This window comes from Coregonus clupeaformis, chromosome 23, assembly GCF_020615455.1.
Source record: "Coregonus clupeaformis isolate EN_2021a chromosome 23, ASM2061545v1, whole genome shotgun sequence".
Taxonomy (NCBI): Eukaryota; Metazoa; Chordata; class Actinopteri; order Salmoniformes; family Salmonidae; genus Coregonus; species Coregonus clupeaformis.
The window spans coordinates 51,219,585-51,237,749 of NC_059214.1; the positions used below are offsets into that span (position 1 = coordinate 51,219,585).

Sequence of the window (18,165 nt, forward strand, 5' to 3'; positions counted from 1 at the left end):
GATTAACTGAAGTTCTGAATGTTTCTGTAGAGCACCGTGATGGATTAAGAGGATTAACTGAAGTTCTGAATGTTTCTGTAGAGCACCGTGATGGATTAAGAGGTTTAACTGAAGTTCAGAATGTTTCTGTAGAGCACTGTGATAGATTAAGAGGATTAACTGAAGTTCTGAATGTTTCTGTAGAGCACCGTGATGGATTAAGAGGTTTAACTGAAGTTCTGAATGTTTCTGTAGAGCACCGTGATGGATTAAGAGGTTTAACTGAAGTTCTGAATGTTTCTGTAGAGCACCGTGATGGATTGAGGTTTAACTGAAGTTCTGAATGTTTCTGTAGAGCACCGTGATGGATTAAGAGGTTTAACTGAAGTTCTGAATGTTTCTGTAGAGCACCGTGATGGATTAAGAGGTTTAACTGAAGTTCAGAATGTTTCTGTAGAGCACCGTGATGGATTAAGAGGATTAACTGAAGTTCTGAATGTTTCTGTAGAGCACCGTGATGGATTAAGAGGTTTAACTGAAGTTCTGAATGTTTCTGTAGAGCACCGTGATGGATTAAGAGGTTTAACTGAAGTTCTGAATGTTTCTGTAGAGCACCGTGATGGATTAAGAGGATTAACTGAAGTTCAGAATGTTTCTGTAGAGCACCGTGATGGATTAAGAGGATTAACTGAAGTTCTGAATGTTTCTGTAGAGCACCGTGATGGATTAAGAGGATTAACTGAAGTTCTGAATGTTTCTGTAGAGCACCGTGATGGATTAAGAGGTTTAACTGAAGTTCTGAATGTTTCTGTAGAGCACCGTGATGGATTAAGAGGGTTAACTGAAGTTGAGAAGAGACAGTGCTATGTATCAGTCTGTCTGGTCTCCAGTCTCAGGGGGTGGTTCATTACACATCCATGTTATGACTGAAACCCAGTAGGACATTGATCTGTTTCAGCTCCCTAGTAAGTCCTTCCATTAATACATATCACCACCACACACAGCCAGCTGACTGGAACAACTTATCATATTGATGTGTCATACTGTTATGAGATAAGAGGATGTTTAACCCTCCGTGGGGAAGAACACTTGCGGTAGTGAAACTAAGTCAATAAGACGTCTGCTGTGTAGGTGATTGATTAATAGCTGTTTGCGTTAAAGCAGCGGTATTAATAATCTCCTCTGTGCCGCTCTGCAAACACTCTAGCAGATACATATGGATGTGATAGTGTGTGGAGGGGGAGAGAAAGAGAGAAGGGGGGAGAGAGAGAGAGAAATATATAAGTAGTGAGAAAGAGTGAGTGAGAGACATGGTGAAAGAGAGGGAGAGAGAAGCAGGGGAAGGTGTGTGTGTGTGTGTATGTGTGTGTTATAAGGAATGATGACTGTGTGTGTGTGTGTGTGTTATAAGGAATGATGAGTGTGTGTGTGTGTGTTATAAGGAATGATGAGTGTGTGTGCTGTATCCTGTAGTCAGTGCTGTATCCTGTAGTCAGTGCTGTATCCTGTAGTCACTGCTGTATCCTGTAGTCAGTGCTGTATGCTGTAGTCAGTGCTGTATGCTGTAGTCAGTGCTGTATCCTGTAGTCAGTGCTGTATGCTGTAGTCAGTGCTGTATGCTGTAGTCAGTGCTGTATCCTGTAGTCAGTGCTGTATCCTGTAGTCAGTGCTGTATCCTGTAGTCAGTGCTGTATGCTGTAGTCAGTGCTGTATGCTGTAGTCAGTGCTGTATCCTGTAGTCAGTGCTGTATCCTGTAGTCACTGCTGTATCCTGTAGTCAGTGCTGTATGCTGTAGTCAGTGTTGTATGCTGTAGTCAGTGCTGTATCCTGTAGTCAGTGCTGTATGCTGTAGTCAGTGCTGTATGCTGTAGTCAGTGCTGTATCCTGTAGTCAGTGCTGTATCCTGTAGTCAGTGCTGTATCCTGTAGTCAGTGCTGTATGCTGTAGTCAGTGCTGTATGCTGTAGTCAGTGCTGTATGCTGTAGTCAGTGCTGTATGCTGTAGTCAGTGCTGTATCGGTTTGTCAGTGGTGATTTCCACTCTTACTGAGCCTCATGCAGCTCCTCCATCAAACAGACAGAAAACCATGTACAGTGATTAGCATCCTGAACACATATACAGTGGGGAGAACAAGTATTTGATACACTGCCGATTTTGCAGGTTTTCCTACTTACAAAGCATGTAGAGGTCTGTAATTTATCATAGTACACTTCAACTGTGAGAGACGGAATCTAAAACAAAAATCCAGAAAATCACATTGTATGATTTTTAAGTAATTAATTTGCATTGTATTGCATGACATAAGTATTTGATCACCTACCAACCAGTAAGAATTCCGGCTCTCACAGACCTGTTAGTTTTTATTTAAGAAGCCCTCCTGTTCTCCACTCATTACCTGTATTAACTGCACCTGTTTGAACTCGTTACCTGTATAAAAGACACCTGTCCACACACGCAATCAAACAGACTCCAACCTCTCCACAATGGCCAAGACCAGAGAGCTGTGTAAGGACATCAGGGATAAAATTGTAGACCTGCACAAGGCTGGGATGGGCTACAGGACAATAGGCAAGCAGCTTGGTGAGAAGGCAACAACTGTTGGCGCAATTATTAGAAAATGGAAGAAGTTCAAGATGACGGTCAATCACCCTCGATCTGGGGCTCCATGCAAGATCTCACCTCGTGGGGCATCAATGATAATGAGGAAGGTGAGGGATCAGCCCAGAGCTACACGGCAGGACCTGGTCAATGACCTGAAGAGAGCTGGGACCACAGTCTCAAAGAAAACCATTAGTAACACACTACACTGTCATGGATTAAAATCCTGCAGCGCACGCAAGGTCCCCCTGCTCAAGCCAGCGCATGTCCAGGCCCGTCTGAAGTTTGTCAATGACCATCTGGATGATCCAGAGGAGGAATGGGAGAAGGTCATGTGGTCTGATGAGACAAAAATAGAGCTTTTTGGTCTAAACTCCACTCGCCGTGTTTGGAGGAAGAAGAAGGATGAGTACAACCCCAAGAACACCATCCCAACCGTGAAGTATGGAGGTGGAAACATCATTCTTTGTGGATGCTTTTCTGCAAAGGGGACAGGACGACTGCACCGTATTGAGGGGAGGATGGATGGGGCCATGTATCGCGAGATCTTGGCCAACAACCTCCTTCCCTCAGTAAGAGCATTGAAGATGGGTCGTGGCTGGGTTTTCCAGCATGACAATGACCCGAAACACACAGCTAGGGCAACTAAGGAGTGGCTCCGTAAGAAGCATCTCAAGGTCCTGGAGTGGCCTAGCCAGTCTCCAGACCTGAACCCAATAGAAAATCTTTGGAGGGAGCTGAAAGTCCGTATTGCCCAGCGACAGCCCCGAAACCTGAAGGATCTGGAGAAGGTCTGTATGGAGGAGTGGGCCAAAATCCCTGCTGCAGTGTGTGCAAACCTGGTCAAGACCTACAGGAAACGTATGATCTCTGTAATTGCAAACAAAGGTTTCTGTACCAAATATTATGTTCTGCTTTTCTGATTTATCAAATACTTATGTCATGCAATAAAATGCAAATTAATTACTTAAAAATCATACAATGTGATTTTCTGGATTTTTGTTTTAGATTCTGTCTCTCACAGTTGAAGTGTACCTATGATAAAAATTACAGACCTCTACATGCTTTGTAAGTAGGAAAACCTGCAAAATCGGCAGTGTATCAAATACTTGTTCTCCCCACTGTATGTCCACACTGCACCTGTACATAGTACACAATACATTTACATTTACGTCATTTAGCAGACACTCTTATCCAGAGCGACTTACAAATTGGTGCATTCACCTTATGATAGCCAGTGGGATAACCACTTTACAATGTATTTTTTATTTATTTTTCTACTTTTTTAATTTATAGAGTACATTATCCTCTATGAGGATGTATATAAAACAAATGAAAATTACAAATGTACTCTATAAATTAAAAAATTAGAAAAAAACAAAAAAACATTGTAAATTGGTTATATATATATATATATATATATATATATATATATATATATATATATATATATATTATTATTATTTTTTATTTTATTTTATTTTTTGGGGAAGGGTTGGGGTAAGGGGGGGTAGAAGGATTACTTTATCCTATCCCAGGTATTCCTTAAAGAGGTGGGGTTTCAAGTGTCTCCGGAAGGTGGTCAGTGACTCCGCTGTCCTGGCGTCGTGAGGGAGCTTGTTCCACCATTGGGGTGCCAGAGCAGCGAACAGTTTTGACTGGGCTGAGCAGGACACACACACACACACACACACACACACACATACACACACACACACACACAGGGATTTCCTTGAGTGGGCCACCTAAGCGGGTTTTTTGGGATGGAAAAACACTTTCACTTTAAACTTAAACAACTAAAACATTTAAATATATAAAGTATGTAGAAAATATAATGTACCTATATATTTTTTTATTATATAAATGATCAGTTACCCAAATAAAAACTAGACAGGTAGAATAAAATACAAATGAAAACAAAACAACAACAACAACAAAAAACTGAATTTAGCAGTATTGATTTTGTTATTATGTTTGACCAAAACAACACAGCAAAATGTGTAGAATTGCAGGAAATTGACTTAAAAATACAAACATTTCTCTACACTGCCAAAATGGCATCAAATTCAGATGCGCCGACTCTCTGACCACAGTGATTGCCACACCCCCTGCAATGCCTCCTGATTCACTCCAGAGATACAGTGCATTTGGAAAGTATTCAGAGCCCTTCCCTTTTTCCAAGTTTTGTTACGTTACAGCCTTATTCTAAAATTGATTAAATAAATAAAAATCCTCATCAATCTACACACAATACCCCATAATGACAATTTATTAAAATAATAACAAATATCTTATTTACATAAGTATTCAGACCCTTTGCTATGAGACTCGAAATTGAGCTCAGGTTCATCCTGTTTCCATTGATCATCCTTGAGATGTTTCAACAACTTGATTGGAGTCCACCTGTAGTAAATTTAGCTGATTGGACATGATTTGGAAAGGCACACACACCTGTCTATGTAAGGTCCCACAGTTTACAGTCCATGTCAGAGCAAAAACCAAGCCAAGAGGTCGAAGGAATTGTCCGTAGAGCTCCGAGACAGGATTGTGTCGAGCCACAGATCTGGGGGAGGGTAAACAAGCTACAAATGGACAGAACCAAAACAAATGATCTAATGATTCTGTCTCTTCGCAGGAAAATCTGCAGAGCTTGGAAGATTGTATCCCCCATATAAATAACATTCTTTTGGTAGCTCGAATTTTGTATAATCATTTAAATAGAAAAATTCAAAGTTTTGAATATGGCGTCGTTTTGCGTATCAGTTCATAAACCATGTACCATGGGATCGGTACGTCAAAAATCTCTTCCCAACTATTTTGCAATCTATATGGGATTGCTGTCAATCCTTTGGTCCTTAACTTTAACTGGTATACTTTTTTATTTATCACAATTTTCTTTAACCAATTATGTTCTTTAATGCGGCCAACAGACAAGTTCCTTACTTTCTCCTCCTTCCACTTTCCTCTTCCATTTTTGTGGTAAGGCTGCAATTATTTGGTTGTAATTTTGGGTAGAGCAGACATTTCCATATGTTTTTGTTAGCTGCATGTGCGACATAACTCCACCAGTCCTACCGATGATATCATTTACGAAGATTATACCTTTTATTTATTTATATAAAAAAATACTGGCTTTTTATCAATTAGTATATTTGAGTTTAACCACAATATTTGTTGCATTATTTGTTCTGTCGTGTCTGGAGGATTAAATTGAAATTGCAACCAACTTTCTATGGCTTGTTTTAGAAATAGTGATATTTGGGAGATTATTTCCTTTTCAAATAACTGCAAGTGAGAGGTTGTAATCTGAATAAAGGGAAAAAGGCCTTTCTTGAACATGGGTTGAGACAATCTGACTAATTTGCTACAGAACCAGTTCGGATTTAAGTATAACTTTTGTATGACTGAAGCTTTTAGTGATAGGTCTAATGTTTTAATATTTAATCATTTCTGTCCTCTGAATTCATATTCATTATATAAATAGGCCTGTTTAATGTTGTCTGGCTTGCCGTTCCAAATAAAATTGAATATTTTTTTTCTCATATCATTTAAAAAACTTTTCGCTAGGTGTAGGCAAGACCATAAGCAAATAGGTAAACTGGGATAATACTAAAGAGTTAATCAGGGTGATTTTTCCACAAATTGACAGGTATTTACCTTTCCATGGTAGCAAGGTCTTTTCTATTTTTGCCAACTTTCTATTAAAATGTATTGGAGTGAGATCATTTTTTTCCTTTGGGATATGTATTCAGAGTATATCCACATCACCATCAGACCATTTTATTGGTAAACTACATGGTAATGTAAAAAGTTAATTTTTTAGTGATCCAACACGTAATATAGTACATTTGTCATAATTTGGTTGTAATCCAGAGAGGTTAGAAAATGTATCTAGATCCTCTATGAGGCTGTGGAGGGATTCAAGTTGTGGATTTAAAAGAAAACATGAATCATCAGCGTACAATGACACCTTTGTTTTTAAGCCCTGGATTTCTAATCCCTTGATATTATTGTTGGATCTGATTTTAATAGCTAACATTTCGATGGCCATTTGAATGGAGTCTTTCCATATATTGTGTGTGGTGATTGCCCTGTGATCTCCTCCTCCTCTCCAGTCTCTAATGGTTCTGTCCTCATGGGGGAAGAGGAGGATGAAGAGGAGATGAATCTTACATCTCCCCGTCAGGATGGCCTGAGACCAGCCCCAGGGGAGAGCTCCACTAGGCCCAGCCCTGGACCAGCCCCAGGGGAGAGCTCAACCAGGCCCAGCCCTGGACCAGCCCCAGGGGAGAGCTCCACTAGGCCCAGCCCTGGACCAGCCCCAGGGGAGAGCTCAACCAGGCCCAGCCCTGGACCAGCCCCAGGGGAGAGCTCAACCAGGCCCAGCCCTGGACCAGCCACAGGGGAGAGCTCAACCAGGCCCGGCTCTGGACCACAGCAGGCCCAGCCACAGTACCACCACACCAAGTCCTCCAAGAGCATGGACCTGGGTAAGACATTTACTGAATACTCTGGTACACACTTCTCCCATCTGGTACACACTTCTCCCATCTGGTACACACTTCTCCCATCTGGTACACACTTCTCCCATCTCGTAAAGCCCTCAAACTCATCTCTGGACCTTGAAGCCAATTCCACTGCTTTTTTAAATTGTTCCCCTCTAATCAGGGACTGATTTACACCTGGGACACCAGGTGGGTGCAATTAATGATCAGGTAGAAGAGAAAACCAGCAGGCCTCGGACCTGGTAGGGTAACAGTTGAATACCCCTGGTATAGTAACCAGCAGGCCCCGGATCTCGTAGGGTAACAGTTGAATAACCCTGGTATATAGTAACCAGCAGGCTCCGGATCTCGTAGGGTAACAGTTGAATACCCCTGGTATAGTAACCAGCAGGCTCCGGATCTCGTAGGGTAACAGTTGAATAACCCTGGTATAGTAACCAGCAGGCCCCGGATCTCGTAGGGTAACAGTTGAATAACCCTGGTATAGTAACCAGCAGGCCCCGGATCTCGTAGGGTAACAGTTGAATAACCCTGGTATAGTAACCAGCAGGCTCCGGATCTCGTAGGGTAACAGTTGAATAACCCTGGTATAGTAACCAGCAGGCCCCGGATCTCGTAGGGTAACAGTTGAATACCCCTGGTATAGTAACCAGCAGGCCCCGGATCTCGTAGGGTAACAGTTGAATAACCCTGGTATAGTAACCAGCAGGCTCCGGATCTCGTAGGGTAACAGTTGAATAACCCTGGTATAGTAACCAGCAGGCCCCGGATCTCGTAGGGTAACAGTTGAATAACCCTGGTATAGTAACCAGCAGGCCCCGGATCTCGTAGGGTAACAGTTGAATACCCCTGGTATAGTAACCAGCAGGCTCCGGATCTCGTAGGGTAACAGTTGAATACCCCTGGTATAGTAACCAGCAGGCCCCGGATCTCGTAGGGTAACAGTTGAATAACCCTTGTATAGTAACCAGCAGGCCCCGGATCTCGTAGGGTAACAGTTGAATAACCCTGGTATAGTAACCAGCAGGCTCCGGATCTCGTAGGGTAACAGTTGAATAACCCTGGTATAGTAACCAGCAGGCTCCGGATCTCGTAGGGTAACAGTTGAATAACCCTGGTATAGTAACCAGCAGGCCCCGGATCTCGTAGGGTAACAGTTGAATAACCCTGGTATAGTAACCAGCAGGCCCCGGATCTCGTAGGGTAACAGTTGAATAACCCTGGTATAGTAACCAGCAGGCTCCGGATCTCGTAGGGTAACAGTTGAATAACCCTGGTATAGTAACCAGCAGGCCCCGGATCTCGTAGGGTAACAGTTGAATACCCCTGGTATAGTAACCAGCAGGCCCCGGATCTCGTAGGGTAACAGTTGAATAACCCTGGTATAGTAACCAGCAGGCTCCGGATCTCGTAGGGTAACAGTTGAATAACCCTGGTATAGTAACCAGCAGGCCCCGGATCTCGTAGGGTAACAGTTGAATAACCCTGGTATAGTAACCAGCAGGCTCCGGATCTCGTAGGGTAACAGTTGAATAACCCTGGTATAGTAACCAGCAGGCCCCGGATCTCGTAGGGTAACAGTTGAATAACCCTGGTATATAAACCAGCAGGCTCCTGATCTCGTAGGGTAACAGTTGAATAACCCTGGTATCTATCACTCAACATCACACGACCTCTACTCCTCCTCCCATCCCACATTGTAACTCTTTCTCTGCATTACACACACTCTCTCTCTCTCTCTCTCTCTCTCTCTCTCTCTTATTTCTCTCTCTCTCTCTCTCTCCATCACACACTACCAGTAATACTACATCTCTTCATTACATGCACCTCCTTCCATCTCTCTCTCTATCCATACAAAATCAGTGTGGGAACAAAGAGACAGCATCTCTCTTAGATGTAATGTCCCCTGTATAGAGGACCTGCGTGGTTCTGGTACCAGTTCCGACCGACATTTTCGCTTAGAAATCGATCTATGGCTCGCGTTGAGCGGTAGCCCTGGTTCTCACGGACGCATGAGTGTATCTCTTCCGCCTGTGGGACCTAGGTTGTGAAATCTGATACCACTTGAAGCTGGGATGACCCTCCTACCATTTCATTCACACTTTTGACTGTTCATCAAAAAATATGCACATTTTCTCTAACATTAAACATGCAAATATGTAATTTACAGTTATAAGAAAGGTGAAATCATATAGTTAGTTGTTTTATAATTTGATTATACTATATTTAGAAAGCATATAAGTCATTTCAAGCCTTATTCATACAGTTTGGTTGAATAGGAAATACATCATAAAATATTTCATATTTTCATATTTAATCAACATTATTACTCTGTACTTGAGCTTGTGTCCTCAAAAGTTTGAACAGTGAGAGACAGAATAACAACAAAAAAATCCTCAAAAAACGCATGTCAAAAATGTTATAAATTGATTTGCATTTTAATGAGGGAAATACGTATTTGACCCCCTCTCAATCAGAAAGATTTCTGGCTCCCAGGTGTCTTTTATACAGGTAACGAGCTGAGATTAGAAGCACACTCTTAAAGGGAGTGCTCCTAATCTCAGCTTGTTACCTGTATAAAAGACACCTGTCCACAGAAGCAATCAATCAATCAGATTCCAAACTCTCCACCATGGCCAAGACCAAAGAGCTCTCCAAGGATGTCAGGGACAAGATTGCAGACCTACACAAGGCTGGAATGGGCTGCAAGACCATCGCCAAGCAGCTTGATGAGAAGGTGACAACAGTTGGTGCGATTATTAGCAAATGTAAGAAACACAAAATAACTGTCAATCTCCCTCGGCCTGGGGCTCCATGCAAGATCTCACCTCGTGGAGTTGCAATGATCATGAGAACGGTGAGGAATCAGCCCAGAACTACACAGGAGGATCTTGTCAATGATCTCAAGGCAGCTGGAACCATAGTCACCAAGAAAACAATTGGTAACACACTACGCCTTGAAGGACTGAAATCCTGCAGTGCCCGCAAGGTACCCCTGCTCAAGAAAGCACATATACAGGCCTGTCTGAAGTTTGCCAATGAACATCTGAATGAATCAGAGGAGAACTGGGTGAAAGTGTTGTGGTCAGATGAGACCAAAATCGAGCTCTTTGGCATCAACTCAACTCGCCGTGTTTGGAGGAGGAGGAATGCTGCCTATGACCCCAAGAACACCATCCCCACCGTCAAACATGGAGGTGGAAACATTATGCTTTGGGGGTGTTTTTCTGCTAAGGGGACAGGACAACTTCACCGCATCAAAGGGACGATGGACGGGCCATGTACCATCAAATCTTGGGTGAGAACCTCCTTCCCTCATCCAGGGCATTGAAAATGGGTCGTGGATGGATATTCCAGCATGACAATGACCCAAAACACACGGCCAAGGCAACAAAGGAGTGGCTCAAGAAGAGGCACATTAAGGTCCTGGAGTGGCCTAGCCAGTCTCCAGACCTTAATCCCATAGCAAATCTGTGGAGGAAGCTGAAGGTTCGAGTTGCCAAACGTCAGCTTCGAAACCTTAATGACTTGAAGAAGATCTGCAAAGAGGAGTGGGACAAAATCCCTCCTGAGATGTGTGCAAACCTGGTGGCCAACTACAAGAAACGTCTGACCTCTGTGATTGCCAACAAGGGTTTTGCCACCAAGTACTAAGTCATGTTTTGCAGAGGGGTCAAATACTTATTTCCCTCATTAAAATGCAAATCAATGTATAACATTTTTGACATGCGTTTTTCTGGATTTTGTTGTTGTTATTCTGTCTCTCACTGTTCAAATAAACCTACCATTAAAATGATAGACTGATAATTTCTTTGTCAGTGGGCAAACGTACAAAATCAGCAGGGGATCAAATACTTATTTCCCTCACTGTAGATTAGATTACATTTTAGATTACATTTAGTTATTTAAGGAACCATTGCAGATAAGGCCTCATTCCTGTGGTCCCATAATGAGATGCAGATACTGTAGATGATATCTCCATTTAGCCTTTCTGGCTATAGCTAGGCGTGCAGTATGCTGCAGCATGCTCTAGTAACAGATTGCTGTAGTGGAAATACCTCTTATAGATATACAGATCTGAGGCCTCAGGGAATGGTCAGCAGGCTGGTCAGCAGGCTGGCTATAGACTACAGCAGCGATTCCTGTCCAGCGCTTGACAGTAGTGGTCCTCTGAAAGGACAAGGTTGAGAACCACTTGACTAGAGTGCTCCAGTCTAGTGGGAAGACCTCTTATAGATTTGTAGATCTGAGGAGACCTCGGGAGGCCTGATGTGTTGACAGTGGCTTGTCAGCAGGCTGGTCTGCAGGCTGGTCAGCAGGCTTGTCAGCAGGCTTGTCAGCAGGCTGGTCAGCAGGGAGAGAATACAGATCATACAGTAAGACCCTGGTGTTTGAGGCAGGGCTGAGTGGACCCAGCAATTAAATCAATCAATTGTATTTCTAAAGCCCTTTTACATCAAACAGTCACAAAGTGCTTTACAGTAACCTGCCTGTCTGTGTTTGTTTGTATGTTGGATGTGGGGAGACACCGTCTTTCCCCCATCTCTTTGTATTTAGGGAGACGCCATCTTTCCCCCATCTCTTTGTATTTAGTGAGACACCGTCTTTCCCCCATCTCTTTGTATTTAGGGAGACACCGTCTTTCCCCCATCTCTTTGTATTTAGGGAGACGCCATCTTTCCCCCATCTCTTTGTATTTAGTGAGACACCGTCTTTCCCCCATCTCTTTGTATTTAGGGAGACACCGTCTTTCCCCCATCTCTTTGTATTTAGGGAGACGCCATCTTTCCCCCATCTCTTTGTATTTAGGGAGACACCGTCTTTCCCCCATCTCTTTGTATTTAGGGAGACACCGTCTTTCCCCCATCTCTTTGTATTTAGGGAGACGCCATCTTTCCCCCATCTCTTTGTATTTAGGGAGACGCCATCTTTCCCCCATCTCTTTGTATTTAGGGAGACGCCATCTTTCCCCCATCTCTTTGTATTTAGGGAGACGCCATCTTTCCCCCATCTCTTTGTATTTAGGGAGACGCCATCTTTCCCCCATCTCTTTGTATTTAGGGAGACGCCATCTTTCCCCCATCTCTTTGTATTTAGGGAGACGCCATCTTTCCCCCATCTCTTTGTATTTAGGGAGACACCATCTTTCCCCCATCTCTTTGTATTTAGGGAGACACCATCTTTCCCCCATCTCTTTGTATTTAGGGAGACACCATCTTTCCCCCATCTCTTTGTATTTAGGGAGACACCGTCTTTCCCCCATCTCTTTGTATTTAGGGAGACACCATCTTTCCCCCATCTCTTTGTATTTAGGGAGACACCATCTTTCCCCCATCTCTTTGTATTTAGGGAGACGCCATCTTTCCCCCATCTCTTTGTATTTAGGGAGACGCCATCTTTCCCCCATCTCTTTGTATTTAGGGAGACGCCATCTTTCCCCCATCTCTTTGTATTTAGGGAGACACCATCTTTCCCCCATCTCTTTGTATTTAGGGAGACACCATCTTTCCCCCATCTCTTTGTATTTAGGGAGACACCATCTTTCCCCCATCTCTTTGTATTTAGAGAGACACCATCTTTCCCCCATCTCTTTGTATTTAGGGAGACACCATCTTTCCCCCATCTCTTTGTATTTAGGGAGACACCATCTTTCCCCCATCTCTTTGTATTTAGGGAGACGCCGTCTTTCCCCATCTCTTTGTATTTAGGGAGACACCATCTTTCCCCCATCTCTTTGTATTTAGGGAGACGCCATCTTTCCCCCATCTCTTTGTATTTAGGGAGACGCCATCTTTCCCCCATCTCTTTGTATTTAGGAGACGCCATCTTTCCCCCATCTCTTTGTATTTAGGGAGACACCATCTTTCCCCATCTCTTTGTATTTAGGGAGACACCATCTTTCCCCCATCTCTTTGTATTTAGGGAGACACCGTCTTTCCCCATCTCTTTGTATTTAGGGAGACACCATCTTTCCCCCATCTCTTTGTATTTAGGGAGACGCCATCTTTCCCCCATCTCTTTGTATTTAGGGAGACACCATCTTTCCCCATCTCTTTGTATTTAGGGAGACGCCATCTTTCCCCCATCTCTTTGTATTTAGGGAGACGCCATCTTTCCCCCATCTCTTTGTATTTAGAGAGACACCATCTTTCCCCCATCTCTTTGTATTTATGGAGACACCATCTTTCCCCCATCTCTTTGTATTTAGGGAGACACCATCTTTCCCCCATCTCTTTGTATTTAGAGAGACACCATCTTTCCCCCATCTCTTTGTATTTAGAGAGACACCATCTTTCCCCCATCTCTTTGTATTTAGAGAGACACCATCTTTCCCCCATCTCTTTGTATTTAGGGAGACACCATCTTTCCCCCATCTCTACAGTATTTAGCTAAACCGTGTTAGTCAGGGTTTCCCAACTGGCAGCTCATAAAACACTGTAAAAACACCAGCCAATCAGCTCCAAGTTATTTTCATTTTGGAAATATGTTCCAAAGTATTCCCACACATTATGATGAGAGATATGTGATCATATACAGATGTAAGCAAGGTTTGAAATGATTATGTTTTATTCACATATCATATCTGTTTGGACTTATTGTAGTCAATTTGCAGTCTACAAATGATTTGTAATTATGTTCCGACCCCCTGACCATCCGCTCAAGAAAATATCGACCCACTGCTGAATCTAGTTGATGATCCCTAATGTAAAGTATAGTAATGATCAGCTACAGTGGGGAGAACAAGTATTTGATACACTGCCGATTTTGCAGGTTTTCCTACTTACAAAGCATGTAGAGGTCTGTAATTTTTATCATAGGTACACTTCAACTGTGAGAGACGGAATCTAAAACAAAAATCCAGAAAATCACATTGTATGATTTTTAAGTAATTCATTTGCATTTTATTGCATGACATAAGTATTTGATCACCTACCAACCAGTAAGAATTCCGGCTCTCACAGACCTGTTAGTTTTTCTTTAAGAAGCCCTCCTGTTCTCCACTCATTACCTGTATTAACTGCACCTGTTTGAACTCGGTACCTGTATAAAAGACACCTGTCCACACACTCAATCAAACAGACTCCAACCTCTCCACAATGGCCAAGACCAGAGAGCTGTGTAAGGACATCAGGGATACAATTGTAGACCTGCACAAGGCTGGGATGGGCTACAGGACAATAGGCAAACAGCTTGGTGAGAAGGCAACAACTGTTGGCGCAATTATTAGAAAATGGAAGAAGTTCAAGATGACGGTCAATCATCCTCGGTCTGGGGCTCCATGCAAGATCTCAACTCGTGGGGCATCAATGATCATGAGGAAGGTGAGGGATCAGCCCAGAACTACACGGCAGGACCTGGTCAATGACCTGAAGAGAGCTGTGACCACAGTCTCATAGAAAACCATTAGTAACACACTACGCCGTCATGGATTAAAATCCTGCAGCGCACGCAAGGTCCCCCTGCTCAAGCCTCGAGCTTTTTGGTCTAAACTCCACTCGCCGTGTTTGGAGGAAGAAGAAGGATGAGTACAACCCCAAGAACACCATCCCAACCGTGAAGCATAGAGGTGGAAACATCATTCTTTGGGGATGCTTTTCTGCAAAGGGGACAGGACGACTGCACCGTATTGAGGGGAGGATGGATGGGGCCATGTATCGCGAGATCTTGGCCAACAACCTTCTTCCCTCAGTAAGAGCATTGAAGATGGGTCGTGGTTGGGTCTTGCAGCAAGACAACGACCCGAAACACACAGCCAGGGCAACTAAGGAGTGGCTCCGTAAGAAGCATCTCAAGGTTCTGGAGTGGCCTAGCCAGTCTCCAGACCTGAACCCAATAGAACATCTTTGGAGGGAGCTGAAAGTCCGTATTGCCCAGCGACAGCCCCAAAACCTGAAGGATCTGGAGAAGGTTTGTATGGAGGAGTGGGCTAACATCCTTGCTGCAGTGTGTGCAAACCTGGTCAAGACCTACAGGAACGTACGTTTGATCTCTGTAATTGCAAACAAAGGTTTCTGTACCAAATATTAAGTTCTGCTTTTCTGATGTATCAAATACTTATGTCATGCAATAAAATACAAATTAATTACTTAAAAATCATACAATGCGATTTTCTGGATTTTTGTTTTAGATTCCGTCTCTCACAGTTGAAGTGTACTATGATAAACATTACAGACCTCTACATGCTTTGTAAGTAGGAAAACCTGCAAAATCGGCAGTGTATCAAATACTTGTTCTCCCCACTGTAGGTTAGTTAAATACAGTGTAGTAAGGAGAGAGGAGATTTGTAAAACTCAAATATACTAATTGATAAAAAAAACATTATTTTTTGAAAACATGTTTAAAAAAGATTGTATGAGGGATACAATCTTCCCAGCTCTGCAGATTTTGCTGCGAAGAGACAGAATCATTAGATCATTTGATTTGGTTCTGTCCATTTGTAGCTTGTTTTTGGACACAGGTCCAGGAATGGCTAAAGGATTGCAATATTTACCTGGAGCTAACCCTGCAGATAGCACTGATCTGAAAAGTCATAGTCAATCCATCAATAATAATACTTTTAGCAAAAATGTTTATTTTCAATTTACAATCTGTAGAAACAATGAGATTAGAAGGGTTCAGAACTTTAGTCAAACATTACAGAACAGTTGAAAAATATGTTAAGAGATAGATGGTTGGTGTTGAATGAAGCTGAAGGATGGGACTAATAACAACTAACAACAACTAATAACAGGATAACTAATGTAAAGTATACTGTGTCCATAATAAGTCTATAGGTTATAGGTTGAGAGCTTTTGTAAAAGAGCACAGCTAGAAAGATTTGGCATATAGAAGCAAACCGGATGGACATCATGAAAATGATCGGAGAGGTTGAGGGTAGATGAGGCTCAGGAGTAAAAACAAGCTGGAAGTAGAGGCCTAATCATTGTTGTTCACTAGTTTACTCCAATTAGGGAAGGGGTGGTGGGGTTGGAAAGTAATAAAGGGAAATATATTTTTTTAAAGGAAATGTGTATTTCTATGTATGTATGTATGTTATATGTGTATGTACACCACCGATCAAAAGTTTGGGGTCACTTAGAAATGTCTTTGTTTTTGAAAAAAAAGCAATTGTAGACATTGTTAATGTTATAAATGGCTATTGTAGCTGGAAACGGCTGATTTTTTATGGAATATCTACATAGGCGTACAGAGGCCCATTATCAGCAACCATCAGTCCTGTGTTCCAATGGCACGTTGTGTTTGCTAATCCAAGTTGATCATTTTAAAAGGCTAATTGATCATTAGAAAACCCTTTTGCAATTAAATGTTAGCACAGCTAAAAACTGTTGTGCTGATTAAAGAAGCAATAAAACTGGCCTTCTTGAGACTAGTTGAGTATCTGGAGCATCAGCAATTGTGGGTTCGATTACAGGCTCAAAATGGCCAGAAACAAATAACTTTATTTTGAAACTCGTCAGTCTATTCTTGTTCTGAGAAATGAAGGCTATTCCATGTGAGAAATTGCCAAGAAACTGAAAATCTTGTACAATGGTGTCTGGATGATTAACTCTCAGGAGAGATTAGAGGTGTCTGGATGATTAACTCTCAGGAGAGATTAGAGGTGTCTGGATGATTAACTCTCAGGAGAGATTAGAGATTAGATGTGTCTGGATGATTAACTCTCAGGAGATATTAGAGGTGTCTGGATGATTAACTCTCAGAAGATATTAGAGGTGTCTGGATGATTAACTCTCAGGAGAGATTAGAGATTAGAGGTGTCTGGATGATTAACTCTCAGGAGATATTAGAGGTGTCTGGATGATTAACTCTCAGGAGAGATTAGAGATTAGAGGTGTCTGGATGATTAACTCTCAGTAGAGATTAGAGATTAGAGGTGTCTGGATGATTAACTCTCAGGAGAGATTAGAGGTGTCTGGATGATTAACTCTCAGGAGAGATTAGAGGTGTCTGGGTGATTAACTCTCAGGAGATTAGAGGTGTCTGGATGATTAACTCTCAGGAGAGAGATGAGATTAGAGGTGTCTGGATGATTAACTCTCAAGAGAGATTAGAGATGTCTGGATGATTAACTCTCAGGAGAGATTAGAGGTGTCTGGATGATTAACTCTCAGGAGAGATCAGAGGTGTCTGGATGATTAACTCTCACGAGAGATTAGAGGTGTATGGGTGATTAACTCTCAGGAGATTAGAGGTGTCTGGATGATTAACTCTCAGGAGAGAGATGAGATTAGAGGTGTCTGGATGATTAACTCTCAGGAGAGATTAGAGATGTCTGGATGATTAACTCTCAGGAGAGATTAGAGATTGGAGGTGTCTGGATGATTAACTCTCAGGAGATTAGAGGTGTCTGGATGATTAACTCTCAGGAGAGATTAGAGATTGGAGGTGTCTGGATGATTAACTCTCAGGAGAGATTAGAGGTGTCTGGATGATTAACTCTCAGGATAGATTAGAGGTGTCTGGATGATTAACTCTCAGGAGAGATTAGAGGTGTCTGGATGATTAACTCTCAGGAGAGATTAGAGATTAGATGTGTCTGGATGATTAACTCTCAGGAGATATTAGAGGTGTCTGGATGATTAACTCTCAGGAGAGATTAGAGATGTCTGGATGATTAACTCTCAGGAGAGATTAGAGATTGGAGGTGTCTGGATGATTAACTCTCAGGAGAGATTAGAGGTGTCTGGATGATTAACTCTCAGGATAGATTAGAGGTGTCTGGATGATTAACTCTCAGGAGAGATTAGAGGTGTCTGGATGATTAACTCTCAGGAGAGATTAGAGATTAGATGTGTCTGGATGATTAACTCTCAGGAGATATTAGAGGTGTCTGGATGATTAACTCTCAGAAGATATTAGAGGTGTCTGGATGATTAACTCTCAGGAGAGATTAGAAATTAGAGGTGTCTGGATGATTAACTCTCAGGAGAGATTAGAGGTGTCTGGATGATTAACTCTCAGGAGAGATTAGAGATTAGAGGTGTCTGGATGATTAACTCTCAGTAGAGATTAGAGATTAGAGGTGTCTGGATGATTAACTCTCAGGAGAGATTAGAGGTGTCTGGATGATTAACTCTCAGG

The 18,165-nt window shown here is 42.4% G+C and overlaps 1 protein-coding gene across 1 annotated transcript in view; it reads left to right on the forward strand.

The window, feature by feature from the left end:
- pard3bb (par-3 family cell polarity regulator beta b) overlaps nucleotides 1-18,165 on the forward strand; it is a 627,684-nt gene that overhangs the window by 305,498 nt on the left and 304,021 nt on the right. Inside the window, exon 14 of the mRNA XM_041843623.2 lies at nucleotides 6,694-7,068. Within this exon, the coding sequence (XP_041699557.2) occupies nucleotides 6,694-7,068 (375 nt within the window). The remainder of the gene's footprint in view (nucleotides 1-6,693; nucleotides 7,069-18,165) is intronic.